Genomic DNA, 13,613 nt, shown 5'->3' with positions numbered 1-13,613 from the left:
ACCTTCATCAATCGGTTTATTTGATGGATGCATAAATCTATTTTCTAAAATTAAATACTAACTACTACCATCTTGCCACCTCATTTCCTGGCATCCCCAACGGAATTAAAAACTAGTGTTTCCAACAATTAACTCATGGCCTTGCACAAATATAGTATAACTCTATTTTCCAATTCTGCATATACATCCGAGCTCCCGAAAAGTATTTCGAATAATGTTACCAACTCATAATTATAAAGAAACATTTAATAGCATTTTGGTCCATGTACACCATTTAATCCAAATCACATTACAATTCATTCTTTAAAGACGTTTTAGCCAACATGGTCCCTGAGATTTGCATAACACATCATTTTGATCTCGAGTTAGCCACTTTCGATCATATACTTAATATGCAGTAATATTAGTTTATCACTATCTCCAAATATTATAATTATCATATTAACAATATTTGGTACAGGGTGTTACAAAGGGCATCTTAAACTAGTATAATCTAGAACGAAAAAGCATACTAAGAGAACGTTTGATAACCATTGCCTTTAGTTGACATGAATTATTTTTTTTTAATGCCAATAGCAACTCCCAAAAATTAAACATATCACTTTAAACCGGTTCAGATCGGTGGAAACAAAAGGTAAAAAAGATGACAGATAATATTTGTTTGGGTTGGGGAGAGGGGAGGGGGTAAACATCCATTTGCATGCCAATAAAAACTTCGTGAATGAAGGGCAAAACAAAAGGAAATGTTACCCTGCGTTGTAAAGAAAAAGAAAAAAAATGCACAAGCACAGGCTCGGAAAAAGGAAAAACTTGAACACTGTATAATCTTATCACTATTCACAGAGTGTTGTAACTATGTATTAGCAATCAATGAAAAATTGAGTGTCAACCGCTGACCAAAAAGAATATCGATCAGATCATGTCAACAGTTATTGAGCGACTGCATCTCTTGAGTAGCTACATCCGAACCAAAAGTCTGTCTAAATCGTTGAATACGTTCAGCGTATGGGATTTGCCAACCATCAGTACCTGGTAGGCAAACTTGGTGCCAACATTCCGAGACAGGTGGCATTGGATGCCCTGGAAACATATAAACCTATGGAGAACATGACACACCAACAGTTAGGAATGGACAATCACCTCCACGAAGCACATCAAAGCATATATGGTAATCAAGGTATTCAAGCCATTTACAATACCTGAACAAAATGGTCATCACTGACTGAACCAATGGCAATGTGTCGGCGCTCTAACAAGGGCAATGACACAGTCCTCGTTGGCAAAAATGTGAGACATAATGACATGGATAAATAGATCACAACTACATTATAGCATGATGCGATAATGTGTCCCATATCAGGCATGGTCAACCACCTATCATATGGTGGGGAATCCTCAAAGAATGAGAGTGCATGCATAAGCTCGTCAACCCTATCATGTCTACCGAAAAGGTTCTCATATTGTGTTTGATGAGAATGCAACTCATTCAACAATTCTCTGCGTACCTTGCTCCAAGAATCATCACCAAAACCCATCAATCCAGCTATAACTCGATAGCCACAATTACCATCACCTGTAAAATCCCTAATGGAGGAAATATATGGCTTCAAAGCAGTAGGAAACTGCTCTTTCAGCGTAGAAGAAGTGAGAGGAGACATCCTGAGCGCCTGCACAGCAATATTCATAAATATACTAGTTTCAACTTTCAAGTATCGACAAAATAATAGTGAATACAAGTCAATGATGTTCATACATACCTTCATCTTGGGTGGATGCCTCGTTGTTTTCTCTGAGTGGGATGTGGTAGTGACTGCGGCAACCCTGTCAGCTGGTGAATGACTTACTTGACAGGACAAGGCCAACTCAAAGGCAGAAAGATTGCAATGAGTGGTAGTGCCAATTCTACTTGGCTGCTCGGTAGTCTTGGTAATTGACTCCATATTCAGAATCTCCTCCAACTTTGTACTAATATCTACCCTGCCATCCTCATCGCTATCCATCCACCGCTTTAAGATCCTATACATTTTTGTAATTACGTGAGTTGCGTGGTCACTAAACTTTGGGGAGTACAACAAATCCAATTTCTTCCAATAAGGATCAACACAGTAAAGAGGAATGGGGCGACTAGTTTGTCTATACTCTGCAATCTCATGCACACAGGGCAATCCATGTGTGCGTCGAATGGTGCAACCACATGACGAATAATCCACACCCACCAAATTGGCTTTCTTCGACTCACAAACAATTGTGCTCAAAGCAATGGAGGATACAAAACCTCGCAACTCCTTCAATTCATCATGCATGAAATTGTGTTGGACGACGGCCAAACACTTCTCAAGTGATACCTTGATGTCTTCATGTTGCAACTCTAACAAGGAGTGAATCCTTTCCCAAGACATTTCGAAACTACCTCGGCTGTTGCCAAGTAGTTTTTTCAGTTTCGCACTTGAGCCTTCCACCCTGCCATACAAAATAATTACTAGTATATGATGACTTCCATACAAAAACAAATAAGATTAAAAAATTTACCTATTTGATGTCGAGTGGCCATAATGCATACATGTATCTGTCCATACAGACACAAACCTCTCTTTATACTCGTTCAACCAAGTGTTCTTCACATATTCAAGTGCATGTGGATATCTACCAAAATAATAATCAAGCTCATGCAGACGGCTTTGATACTCGTGCCCTGTCTCCGATAACACCAACATATTCCAACTCATCATGAACTTATCCAACTGATCTTTACCCTCAAACATGTCCTTACACTTTGCCAACACATGTTTGCTGATATGTAATTTACACAACAAATGTCGGGCACTTGGAAAAATACTATGAACAGCGCTCATGAGAGGCAAGTCTTTGTCCATGACAATAACTGTAGGAAGACAATGTTCATCCAACACAGCCCTCAATCTACTCAAAGCCCATATGTAATTGTCTTCATTCTTAGCATCAAGGTAAGCAAATGCAGCTGAGAAGGTTATATTAGTACAAGTCACCCCTACGATCTCTAAAAGGGGAAAAGAATACGTCTCACTTATGCAATCCATGATTAGGACATGGGGGAATGCACGTAAGACATCTACACTAGCAGGGTGAGTCCAAAACAGATCTTTCACCATACTATTGTCATCTGAGCTCCTATGCCACTCAATATATTTGTGAGCGGATAACTTATTTAGCAATACATGCATCTGTGATCTCACAGCATTCTCTTTCAACTTCAACCGTTGTCTGACATTATAAATTGTTTTTATTGTTTCGTTGATGTTGAGTCCATCATTCTTTTGGATAGTGCGTAATATGTCTTTGGGTTTGGCTGAACTCTTGGACATATCTACCAACACTGCTTTCTCCTCTTCAGATAACCTCCTCGTGTTGCTCTTTTCAGCATGGTGGTTGTGAACTCCACATATAACCTCCAATTTCCACTCATCGTCATCACCCAGGCTCACACCCTTCAGTAGAAATGGGCATCCACACTTTTTTGTACCACTCCTTTTAGGCCTTTTCTTCTGGACACTCTCATCAATCCTCCTTTTGTAAATGCCACCCCTTTCACAGCCCAATTTTATTCGGGGTTTCTTACTACCAACCCCTCCTGTATCCGAGTTCTTGATAATAATCACCAAACCAATACTATGTCCTCGCTCACGAGCCCACTCCACCAATTCGTCTCTACTCTTAAAAATCTACACAGTGCAAATATACATCATCTCTAATCCAACTTCTCAATCATAAGTCACAAGCCAAAATTGAAATAGGACAAACCTCATTAGTTGTGAATTCACCAGTGAAGTCGATCACACGTTCTGAGCAAGCACCGCTACCCCCAGCAGAACTGTATTCCTGTTGAAAAAAAAAATATTAGAAATGTTTCAATTTCCCTTACTAATTTTTTTTTTTAATAGAAACGATATCATTTTAATATCAAAAGAAAAAGATATACAATGGGGAAAGGAAGAGAGCAGCACAGAATTAGATAACAGATACGCTCCAATTAAACAAAATACAAGAGAAAGACACGTCTTTAATTCTTTAGTAACTGAAGCCCAAAGAGAGGAGCATAGTCGAACTTTATCCCACATATCCTCCCTGCATCTAGCACCTTTGTCCTCAAAGATGAAACTGTTTCATTCAAACCAAATGACCCAGAAAATGGCAGAAACAAAACAATGGAATATGCGGAAGATGATAGTTGAAATTTCAACAGGTGGATGAAGAACAACTGCCCACCTTCCCCTTTTGATTTCATGTTGCAGGGAACTCTTTCGGATCAGAGTGCAGTGATTCTAGCACTACGCTGATACACACCATCCCTGCCTTCATTTTTCCATTTATTAATCAACATAAATCAACATTTACACAGCAACCAAAAAACCAATTAACTAAAATAAAAATCAACCTTCAGAAATATACAAAAACAAATAGAGAAAAAAGTTGCAGAAATTGGTTAAACTGCGAGGAGGAGGAGGGTGAGAGGAAGGTAGTGTACATTGTGTGTATATGTAGGAGGAGGAATACGAAGCGAATCACACTAGGGTCAACTGATCCGAACTCCCTAAATAGTTTCCACCATAGGTGTAAAGCTACCGGACAATGAAGAAACAAAATGGGCGACTAACCGAGCAAATTTCACATTTCTTACCGTTGATACAATCATAAAACACACACACACACACTCATACCTCATTCGAAGAACTCTGATTGACGATTTGATGCTCCATTTTACGCAACCTCTTTTCCGCCAAGTAACTGCATAATCCATGAGATTGTTAGAGAAAGACACAAAAAATTCACACCAAGAAACATCATCAGCAAATGCACATACTACAACTTTAAATTTACTTGACCACAAATTCAATACAAAACCTACAACCACGTTCAAATGCAGAACAAAAAACCGCGAACCGAATACGCAATCATCAGGGCAACAATATTCTCAATTTAAAAAATACTCAATTCAATACAACATATATTATGTGCACAGAAAGTAACTGAAAGGAAAAAAAAATTAATTTAATTTAAAAACCCAATGTGATTTCATCAAAACCCTTCTCCCAATTTCTCAGTTGGAGGGAAAAAATGGAAAGCGTGAGATAGAAACCTGTGTGAGTTGAACGGGGGATTAGAGGAGAAGGAAAGGCGAGTGCGCGTGCGAGTGGCGAGGAGGGAGAGTGGGAGAGTGAGACTGATGATGGCGGGATGGCGGAACGGACGGTGTTGTGGTATGCTATGAACTGGGGGTTTGGGGATGACGAGGGATTTTGGGGTGGGCTTTATTTTTATTTATTTATTTCCTTTTCTCTTTTCATTTTTCATTTTAAAATATGATATTCACACCTTTCTTTTTACTTCTCATACATTTTTATAATTTTCTACTGTCGAATCAAATGAATTGAAGAATATCAAATGATAAAAATTAATAAAAGATGTGTTAAAAATAAAAAAAAATGTGTTAAAAATAAAAAGAAATGTTTGGATAGAATACCCTTCGTTTTATTGGCTTGGGTTTTGACCATTTTAATTGGTTAATAGGTTTATAATAGAAGTAATTGTAAACTAAAAAACTAAATGTTTTTTTTTCCAAACTAAAACTAAATGTTGAAAAAATTGGTTATGATATTAATATATTGTTCAAAATTTATTAAAATCTAAATATATATATGAGAAGACAAAAACATGAAACCAACTACATTCGCAATGTTCTCTTATAATAATAATATAAAAAAAACAATCTAACTACATCAATTAATTTGGAAAATAATGGATCAATCAAGCTGTTGAAATCAGCTCTACATCTAGTAGTGCATTTTGTTCGTCATGTTAAAAAAATAGAAAAACTAATGAAAAGAGCTTGAAAACTTTGAGTTTTAATGATAAGGACAAAATAAAGGATAAAGTGAATAGTACCAGGATTGACTTTTTAGTGTAAAAATATGGTTTTTTGTTAAAGTGAACAGTATCGGGAGCTTTTCGTTAAAATTCCCTAAAAAAATTTGCAAGTTAAACTCAAATTGTTTTGTAGTTGTGCGCGCAATTATCAGCTAGACTTTTTATTTCGGCAATATACCATCCAAACTTTATATTTGGTGGGAATCTACCACCCAGGTCAGTTAATATCCATTTTGTCGTTAACTTGTCATGATACCAAGCACATGAACTAATATGAGGACAATTTAGTAAATTTGATTTATATTTGTTAGAAGAAAAGCAAATTAAAAAGCTGAAAAAAATTCAATAACAAATTAAGAAATTAAATCCCCGCACCAACTCCCAACCCTTCCACTCTTCCTACACAATTTGTTTACCACCATGAAATTACCTATGGGGAGTTTTGAAAGGGGAGTGATAGCAGCATTTAAACTAACATTCGCATTTAGACGTTTTCACTCCTTAAAACTACACGTATCATTTTATTCACACATAAAACAATACCCAACCAATCCATAACCATAACCATCCCTGCCCAACCCAGTCCCTCCCCAGTCCTCTCCCACTCCCTCGTTCTCCACCGAAATAATGGCAGCTATAGGCAAGTGTCATTTGAAGGAGCGAAAATGTCCAAATGCAAAAGTTAATGCAAATGTTGCTAGCACTTCATGATCATTTTAGTTTTTTTTTTTTTAATAGATTTTCTAATACAAAGAGAATATAGGAATTTTATAAAAAAGAAATGTGGGCTCTCTTAAAATTATTCAGGGTAAAGTACAAAAAACTATCTCAACTATTGGTGTCACGACACTTTCATACCTTATCTTTTAAAATTGACAATGTCATACATCATCTTACGAATTTGTGCCAATGTCAGACCTCTATCAGTTTTTCTATTACTTTTTCTGTTAAATGCTGACGTGGCCAGAGACGGGACATTTTTTTATTAAAAAATTAATTAAATATTACTGTAGACATCGAAATTTCGGTAAATAAATGTTGACCGATAAATCAAAGTGTCAACGCTCATGTATTACATAAATTTTACACGTAGCGTGTGACTCAACGAAAATTGAAATGAGTTGGAAAAGTCATCAAATAGGACACGTGTCAACACCTGGCAGAAACGACTTATTTCATCTGGAATATTATATTCAAAGTTAGGCCTTGGAAAATTCTATAAATACAAGCCCATTTCATTCATTTAAAGGGGGAACCAAAATCATTAAGCAAGCTCTGAAGCTCTGAAACTCCGAAGCTCTCAAGCATCCAGGTTCCCGAAGAATCAAGAAAGCTCTCTTCGTTCTTCGTTCTTCGTTCATCCTAAGATCAAGCCCCGACGGCCCTTTGGATCAACAATCATCCACCTTCAAGCCCAAGCCTCAACGACCCCTTGAAGAAAGCGTTCATCGTTCATCGTTCATCAACTGTTCATCGAGATCAAGCCCAAAAGCCCTCGAAGATCCGTTCAAGCCCAAAAGCTCTCGAAGATCCGTTCAAGCCCAAAAGCTCTCGAAGATCCGTTCATCACTGTTCTTCAAGATCAAGCCCAAAAGCCCTTAAAGATCCGTCAATCACCATTCTTCAAGATCAAGCCCAAAAGCCCTTGAAGATCCGTTCATCCTCGTTCATCCAAGATCAAGCCTCGACGGCCCTTGGATCAATCGCACATCCCATAAATCAACACCTTACGGAGATCGAATCAGAGGATCAAAATAGAGAGAGATTGTAACCCAAAATCATCAAATCAAACACAAATATTTGTTTGTGCACGTCGTTCTTGTCTCTTTCGTTTCAGGAATTTTCCGTGTTCACAAATTGGCACGCCCAGTGGGACAATCTCTACCTCTCATCTCTTTCTCAGTTCAAGAAATTTGAGCACACTTCCAAAATTAATGGCTTCAAGGAAGGCTCAAACTGTTCCCGCAACTGGCGCAAAGAACAAGAGCGCCCTCGTCGCAAGAGGTGTCACTTTAGGCATCACGACTCGAAGCATGGCAAGAGCTACTTCTGCCGCCTCTTTCACCTCTGCATCAACTCTGTCAAGGGAACAAAAGCACCCAAGGCACGAGCCTTTGATCACCTTAGCCTCACTAAGGGCACCAAGGGGGGAAAGCCCAAGGAAATACTCCGAATCCATGCTCTCCGATGCCGATTCAAGCGACAGTTCAGCCATACAAGTCATGACCATTGGAGCAACTTCAATCGATGAGCAGCTGGCTCAAATGAATGAAGCAATCGCAAGGCTAACCCGAACTGTGGAAGAAAAAGACTTGCAAATTGCAGCACTAGTCAACCGACTGGAGGCGCAGGACGGCGATAAACCCGACCCAGATGATGATCCACTAAAGGGAGGAGCTGGCGGAGACGAAGAACCCCCGGTGAAGAAAATCGATGGGAAGCCGGAGCCAGACCAAGCGGCGGCACTCATGGGATCTCTTTCTATCCAGCAGCTGCAGGAGATGATCACCAACACCATCAAGGCACAGTACGAAGGGAGCTCACATACCTCCTTGTTCTACTCGAAGCCATATTCCAAGAAGATTGATGCCCTAAGGATGCCAAGGGGTTATCAACCACCAAAGTTCATGCAGTTTGATGGAAAAGGAAACCCAAAGCAGCACGTTGCACATTTCGTCGAAACTTGCAACAACGCGGGGACAGAGGGAGACTACCTCGCCAAGCAGTTTGTGCGCTCGCTGAAAGGAAATGCCTTTGAGTGGTACACGGACCTAGAGCCCGAGTCCATCAACAGCTGGGAGCAATTAAAGCGGGAATTCCTCAACCGCTTCTACAGCACCCGCCGCACTGTGAGCATGTTAGAGCTAACGAGCACAAAGCAGTGGAAGGACGAGCCAGTTATTGACTACATCAACAGATGGCGCACTCTGAGCCTCGACTGTAAAGATAGGCTCTCGGAAACCTCTTCAATCGAGATGTGCATCCAAGGCATGCAATGAGGTTTGCAATACATCCTTCAAGGCATCAAACCACAGACTTTCGAAGAGCTAGCCACCCGTGCCCATGACATGGAGTTGAGCATCACCCATCATGGGAAGAAGGAACCGATCGCCAACTACAAGAACGACAAAGTTCTTGAGACAAAGGTGGAGAAGGCTACGTGGAAATCCACAAAGGAAGCAATGACAGTCAACAAAGCTCCCGTCAAAATCCCTACACGAGGCAAGGCGATTCAAACCAAAGCTTTTCGTGATCAAGAGATGCGTAGACGCACTTTGAAGGAGCTTGAGGAGAAGATTTATCCATTCCCCGACTCTGATGTAGTTGCCATGCTGGATGACTTATTGGACAAGAAGGTGATCAGTTTGCCTGAGTGCAGACGGCCGGAAGAGATGAATCATACCGACAACCCAAGATACTGTAAATTCCACCGCTTCATCAGTCATCCAACGGAAAAGTGCTTCGTACTGAAAGATCTCATCCTGAAGCTAGCACATCAAGGGGAAATCAAGCTTGACCTCGAAGACACGGTTGCGGCACACACTACTACTATCATGTTTGAATCACTCGATCCTGTGCATCTCCGAAGCATGCATGACCATTCCCGTCAATGTTCAAGTCACATGGCACCTCCTACACAACCATCACCGGGGGCAAGCAACCAAGATGCATCTACTGGTGATAAGAAAGGGTGGACAACGGTGACCCACAAAAAAACGAGGAAGCCAAGACCACAAGCCACAAGGCCAAAAGAGGAGCCTAAACCCGCCCCTCGAACTTCAATCTTCGAAAGGCTGAATTATTCAAAACCTAGAATTGCAGCACTTGATCGCATCAGTGGTCGAGACCAAAATTCCGTCTTCAAAAGGCTTGAGACGCCAACACCGCAAAGATCAGTCTTTGAAAGGTTATCAAAACCCAAGAAACAAAGCGGCATAGCTAGATCTCCTCCGCAACGGTCGGCTTTGGACAGACTTGAAGAAATTAAGAAGCCTTCTAGAAACAGGAAGACAACGCCAAAGGAAGAGAAGCTCGACAGTCTAGCAGAAAAAAACGATGTTCAAAGCTTGATTCCTTCAAAGATGAAGCGCCAAGCAACTTTGGAAGTCGACACAAAAGGACCACTGAAGGTAAGGAGGCGCACCATCATCTACACCGACCAATCTTCATGGCAACAAACCCAAGAGGACCACACTGAAGAGAAGGCCCAAGAAGACAAAGAAGACGAAATCCTGGAAAAAGACGTCACTTCCGGCTCTGTCAACTCAAAATTTTCACCTCAATCGCTGGGGGCATGCTCCAAAAACATGCCAGTCAAGCCGAGTGAAGTTGAAGGATGGACTTATGTCACTTCGAAGAAATTGCACAAGAAGCATATGTCTTCTCCACAAGCTCACCAATGGGAAAGGGGGCAAAACAGCTCATGTTCACCTCTAGAACAGTGTGAAAGTGTTGGAGATAATGAAACTTTGACACGAAGATCATCCATCCCCATCACGATGCGTGACATCTTCCCAGAAGACTTCTTCAACTACTCAGTCAAGGCTCCTTGCTACGAAGATTGCGAGGAACGACTCTCTCAGATCGCTTGACGAACAAAAGCTCCTTGTCTGCAAGAGCCTAAACTGCAAGACACAAGGCTCCTCGCCCGCACGAGTCTAAACTGCATGGCACAAGGCTCCTCGCCTGCACGAGCCTAAACTGCATGGCACAACGCTCCTGGTCTGCACGAGCATAAAAGGCAACACCAACGCTTCTTGCCTGCACGAGCTGAAACTGCAACACGGCACCAAATGCTCCTTGTCTGCACGAGTTGAAATTGCAAACACACCAACACTCCTTGCCTGGATGAGTTAAAATTACAAACGGCACAAAAAGAAAATACCAAAAAAGAAATATGTATGTATTTGAACTACGTTTTGACTTGATCTCTTTCTTTGGAAGGGTACGTAGGCAGCTTGAGCATTCGATTTCGAGTTCAGTCACATCAAAAAAAAAAAAAAAAAAAAAAAAAAAGGATTTGATTAAAGTCTCATTGGTGAAGGTCAATTTTATTACAAAATTACTTGCAGTTTTCTTGGTACAAATTAAATTACAGTTTCTTTAAAAAAAAAAAATAATAATAATAATAATAATAATACATATGTTATCTAAAAAGAAAAAAAAAATGTATATATATATATATACATGTCTGAGCCCAGCTACAAAATCAGGCCCGTCTCTTTAGACCCAAACCATGAGCCCAACAAAGCTCAGGCCCGGCTCTCAAAGCTCCAATCCGAGTTTTCTCCTCCATCCGTGCCTTCGACTTGCAGCAACACCATCACCTTGGCTACTGGAGACGGGTCTGCACCGGCAATACGACCTGTAGCTCGGCAACAAAGGCCAGAAGATCAGTTCCGTATCAACTCCCCATCAAACACCTTCGCTCTCCACCACTCTCTCGGCCGCCGCTTCGTCGTCTCCGCCAATCCCACATTGTCCAGCACATCCTGAAGACCAAACTTCCCCAACTACCAAAAAGGCGAGACCTTCCGCACCACCCTCGCCGACCTCTTCCCGACGGCATTTTCAACGCCGATGGAGATAACTGGAAGTTCCAGCGCCAAGCCTCCAGCCACGAGTTCAACACCAAGTCTCTACGTAAATTTGTCGAACAGGTGGTCGACCCCGAGCTTTCCGACCGCCTTATTCCAATTCTCTCCGCCTCCGCCGCCAGCAGTTCAGTCCTGGACTTCCGAGACATTCTTCAGCGCTTCGGTTTCGACAACATCTGTCGAATTGCTTTCGGGTACGACCCGGATTACCTCCTGCCCTCTCTGCCCGAAGCCAAATTCGCAGTGGCTTTCGACGAAGCCGTGCAAATCAGCAGCGACAGGCTCAGATTGCTGCACCCAGTATGGAAACTCAAAAGGGGTCTCGGAATCGGGTCCAAAAAGTGCCTCCGTGCCGTCGAATCAGAAGTCCGCGAGTTCGCGAAAGCCATTGTCAGAGAAAAGAAGCGGGATCTGAGCGAGGCGAAGGTGTTGGGATCTGTAGATCTGCTCTCCCGGTTCTTGAGCTCTGGCCACACCGACGCAAAGTTCGTCACCGACATCGTCATTAGCTTCACCCTCGCAGGCCGGGACACCACATCGGCGGCTCTAACCTGGTTCTTCTGGCTTCTCTCGCAGAACCCATGTGTAGAAAACGAGATCTTGAGGCAGATCAACGAAGCGACGTCGTCTGAGTTAGCAGCGGGAGGAGTTTTACGACGAGGTGAAGGAGATGGTGTACACCCATGCGGTGCTGTGCGAGAACATGAGGCTGTACCCACTGCAAGCCCGCCGACAACACCAACATCGCCTCCAGCCCCACCCACGTTGGCTGGCGTGGCAAATCGGACGGCGACGGCATCTCCCTCTTCGACGCTCGCAAAATCTGGATCGACCACTGCTCCCTCTCGTTCTGCGCCGACGGACTGATCGACGCCATCACCAAGCATCTGGAAATTGGTTCCTATCGTGAGTGGTCTGAAGAACGCCGTCAGGAGTGGATTTTATCTGAATTATGTGGCAAGCGCCTACTGTTTGGTCTTGATCTTCCGAAAACGGAAGAAATCTTTGATGTTTTGGACACATTACATGTGATATCAGAACTTCCATCTGATAACTTTGGAGCATACATCATCTCAATGGCGACTGCTCAATCTGATGTGCTCGCAGTTGAGCTCCTGCAACATGAATGCCACGTGAAGAAACCACTAAGAGTCGTTCCACTGTTTGAGAAGCTTGCAGATCTGGAGGCTGCTCCTGCTGCTTTGTCACGGCTTTTCTCGATTGATTGGTATAGAGAGCGGATCAACGGAACGCAAGAAATCATGATTGGGTACTCAGATTCTGGTAAAGATGCAGGGCGTTTCTCTGCAGCCTGGCAGTTATACAAGGTACAGGAGGAGTTTATCAACATTGCTAAGAAATTTGGTGTGAAGCTAACTATGTTCCATGGTCGTGGTGGCACTGTTGGAAGGGGAGGTGGTCCCACCCATCTTGCTATATTGTCTCAACCACCGGATACAATTCATGGTTCACTCCGTGTCACTGTCCAAGGTGAAGTCATTGAGCAGTCGTTTGGAGAGGAGCTCTTGTGTTTTAGAACACTCCAGCGTTTCACAGCTGCTACACTAGAGCATCGAATTTCTGACGAGTTTGCTTCTCAAACATTACTTGTAAATCTGCTGTCTTTTGTTTCTCGGACAATAAACTCATATTGGGGAACTCAGCAATGGATTGATCTTGCACGCTTTACTAAACTGCAATCTCGGAAGAGTGAGTCATCCTCTCACCAAATGCCAGAAATGCCCGATTCTACTAACCAAATGCCAGCACTGGATGATAAGATAGCTTCTGTAGCTGAAGCACTTGGAAAGGTTGAGACCCTGGAGGTTGGGTGAGCTGCGACACCACGTCCGACAGCTCACATGAGCTCAAGTTTGGCGATACGGTCTTTGACTCCACCATGAACAGCAACGGCTTGGCAAGTCCCTTCATGAAGGTGGATTTCGAGGGTCTTGTGGCAACGCTTGGTGGTCTGGTGGGAAGTGCCCAGGTTACAAATATGATCCCTTCCTTTGCGACGGCAGGCAGTACAGCGGCTGTGCAATGGCGGCAGTGTAAGGTAGCAATAATGCAGTGGCGGAGCAATGGTTGTGTAGTGGCAGTGGCAAACGTCAA

The 13,613-nt window shown here is 42.4% G+C and overlaps 1 protein-coding gene, 1 non-coding gene and 1 pseudogene across 2 annotated transcripts; 1 reads left to right on the top strand and 2 right to left on the bottom strand.

Annotated features, from left to right (window-relative positions):
* Window positions 1-793: 793 nt before the first annotated feature.
* Window positions 794-5,288, bottom strand: LOC126633358 (uncharacterized). Its single transcript, XM_050303938.1, has 7 exons — window positions 5,114-5,288; window positions 4,695-4,761; window positions 3,778-3,855; window positions 2,530-3,698; window positions 1,758-2,460; window positions 1,200-1,667; window positions 794-1,096 (listed from the first exon to the last, which is right to left on the bottom strand). The coding sequence occupies exons 2-7, from the start codon at window positions 4,731-4,733 to the stop codon at window positions 923-925; spliced, it is 2,631 nt and encodes an 876-aa protein (XP_050159895.1). The 5' UTR covers window positions 4,734-4,761; window positions 5,114-5,288; the 3' UTR covers window positions 794-922.
* Window positions 4,185-4,332, bottom strand: LOC126633656 (small nucleolar RNA snoR135). The gene has a single exon (XR_007627134.1). It is a non-coding gene; the product is annotated as a small nucleolar RNA snoR135 (small nucleolar RNA).
* Window positions 5,289-10,349: 5,061 nt separating the features above from the next.
* On the top strand, window positions 10,350-13,333 carry LOC126631417 (uncharacterized; annotated as a pseudogene).
* Window positions 13,334-13,613: the final 280 nt, after the last annotated feature.

The sequence above is a fragment of the Malus sylvestris genome, chromosome 8 (genome assembly GCF_916048215.2).
Source record: "Malus sylvestris chromosome 8, drMalSylv7.2, whole genome shotgun sequence".
NCBI classification, from domain to species: domain Eukaryota; kingdom Viridiplantae; phylum Streptophyta; class Magnoliopsida; order Rosales; family Rosaceae; genus Malus; species Malus sylvestris.
Note: the sequence above shows the minus strand (reverse complement) of the source record. Positions and strands in the feature narration are given on the sequence as shown.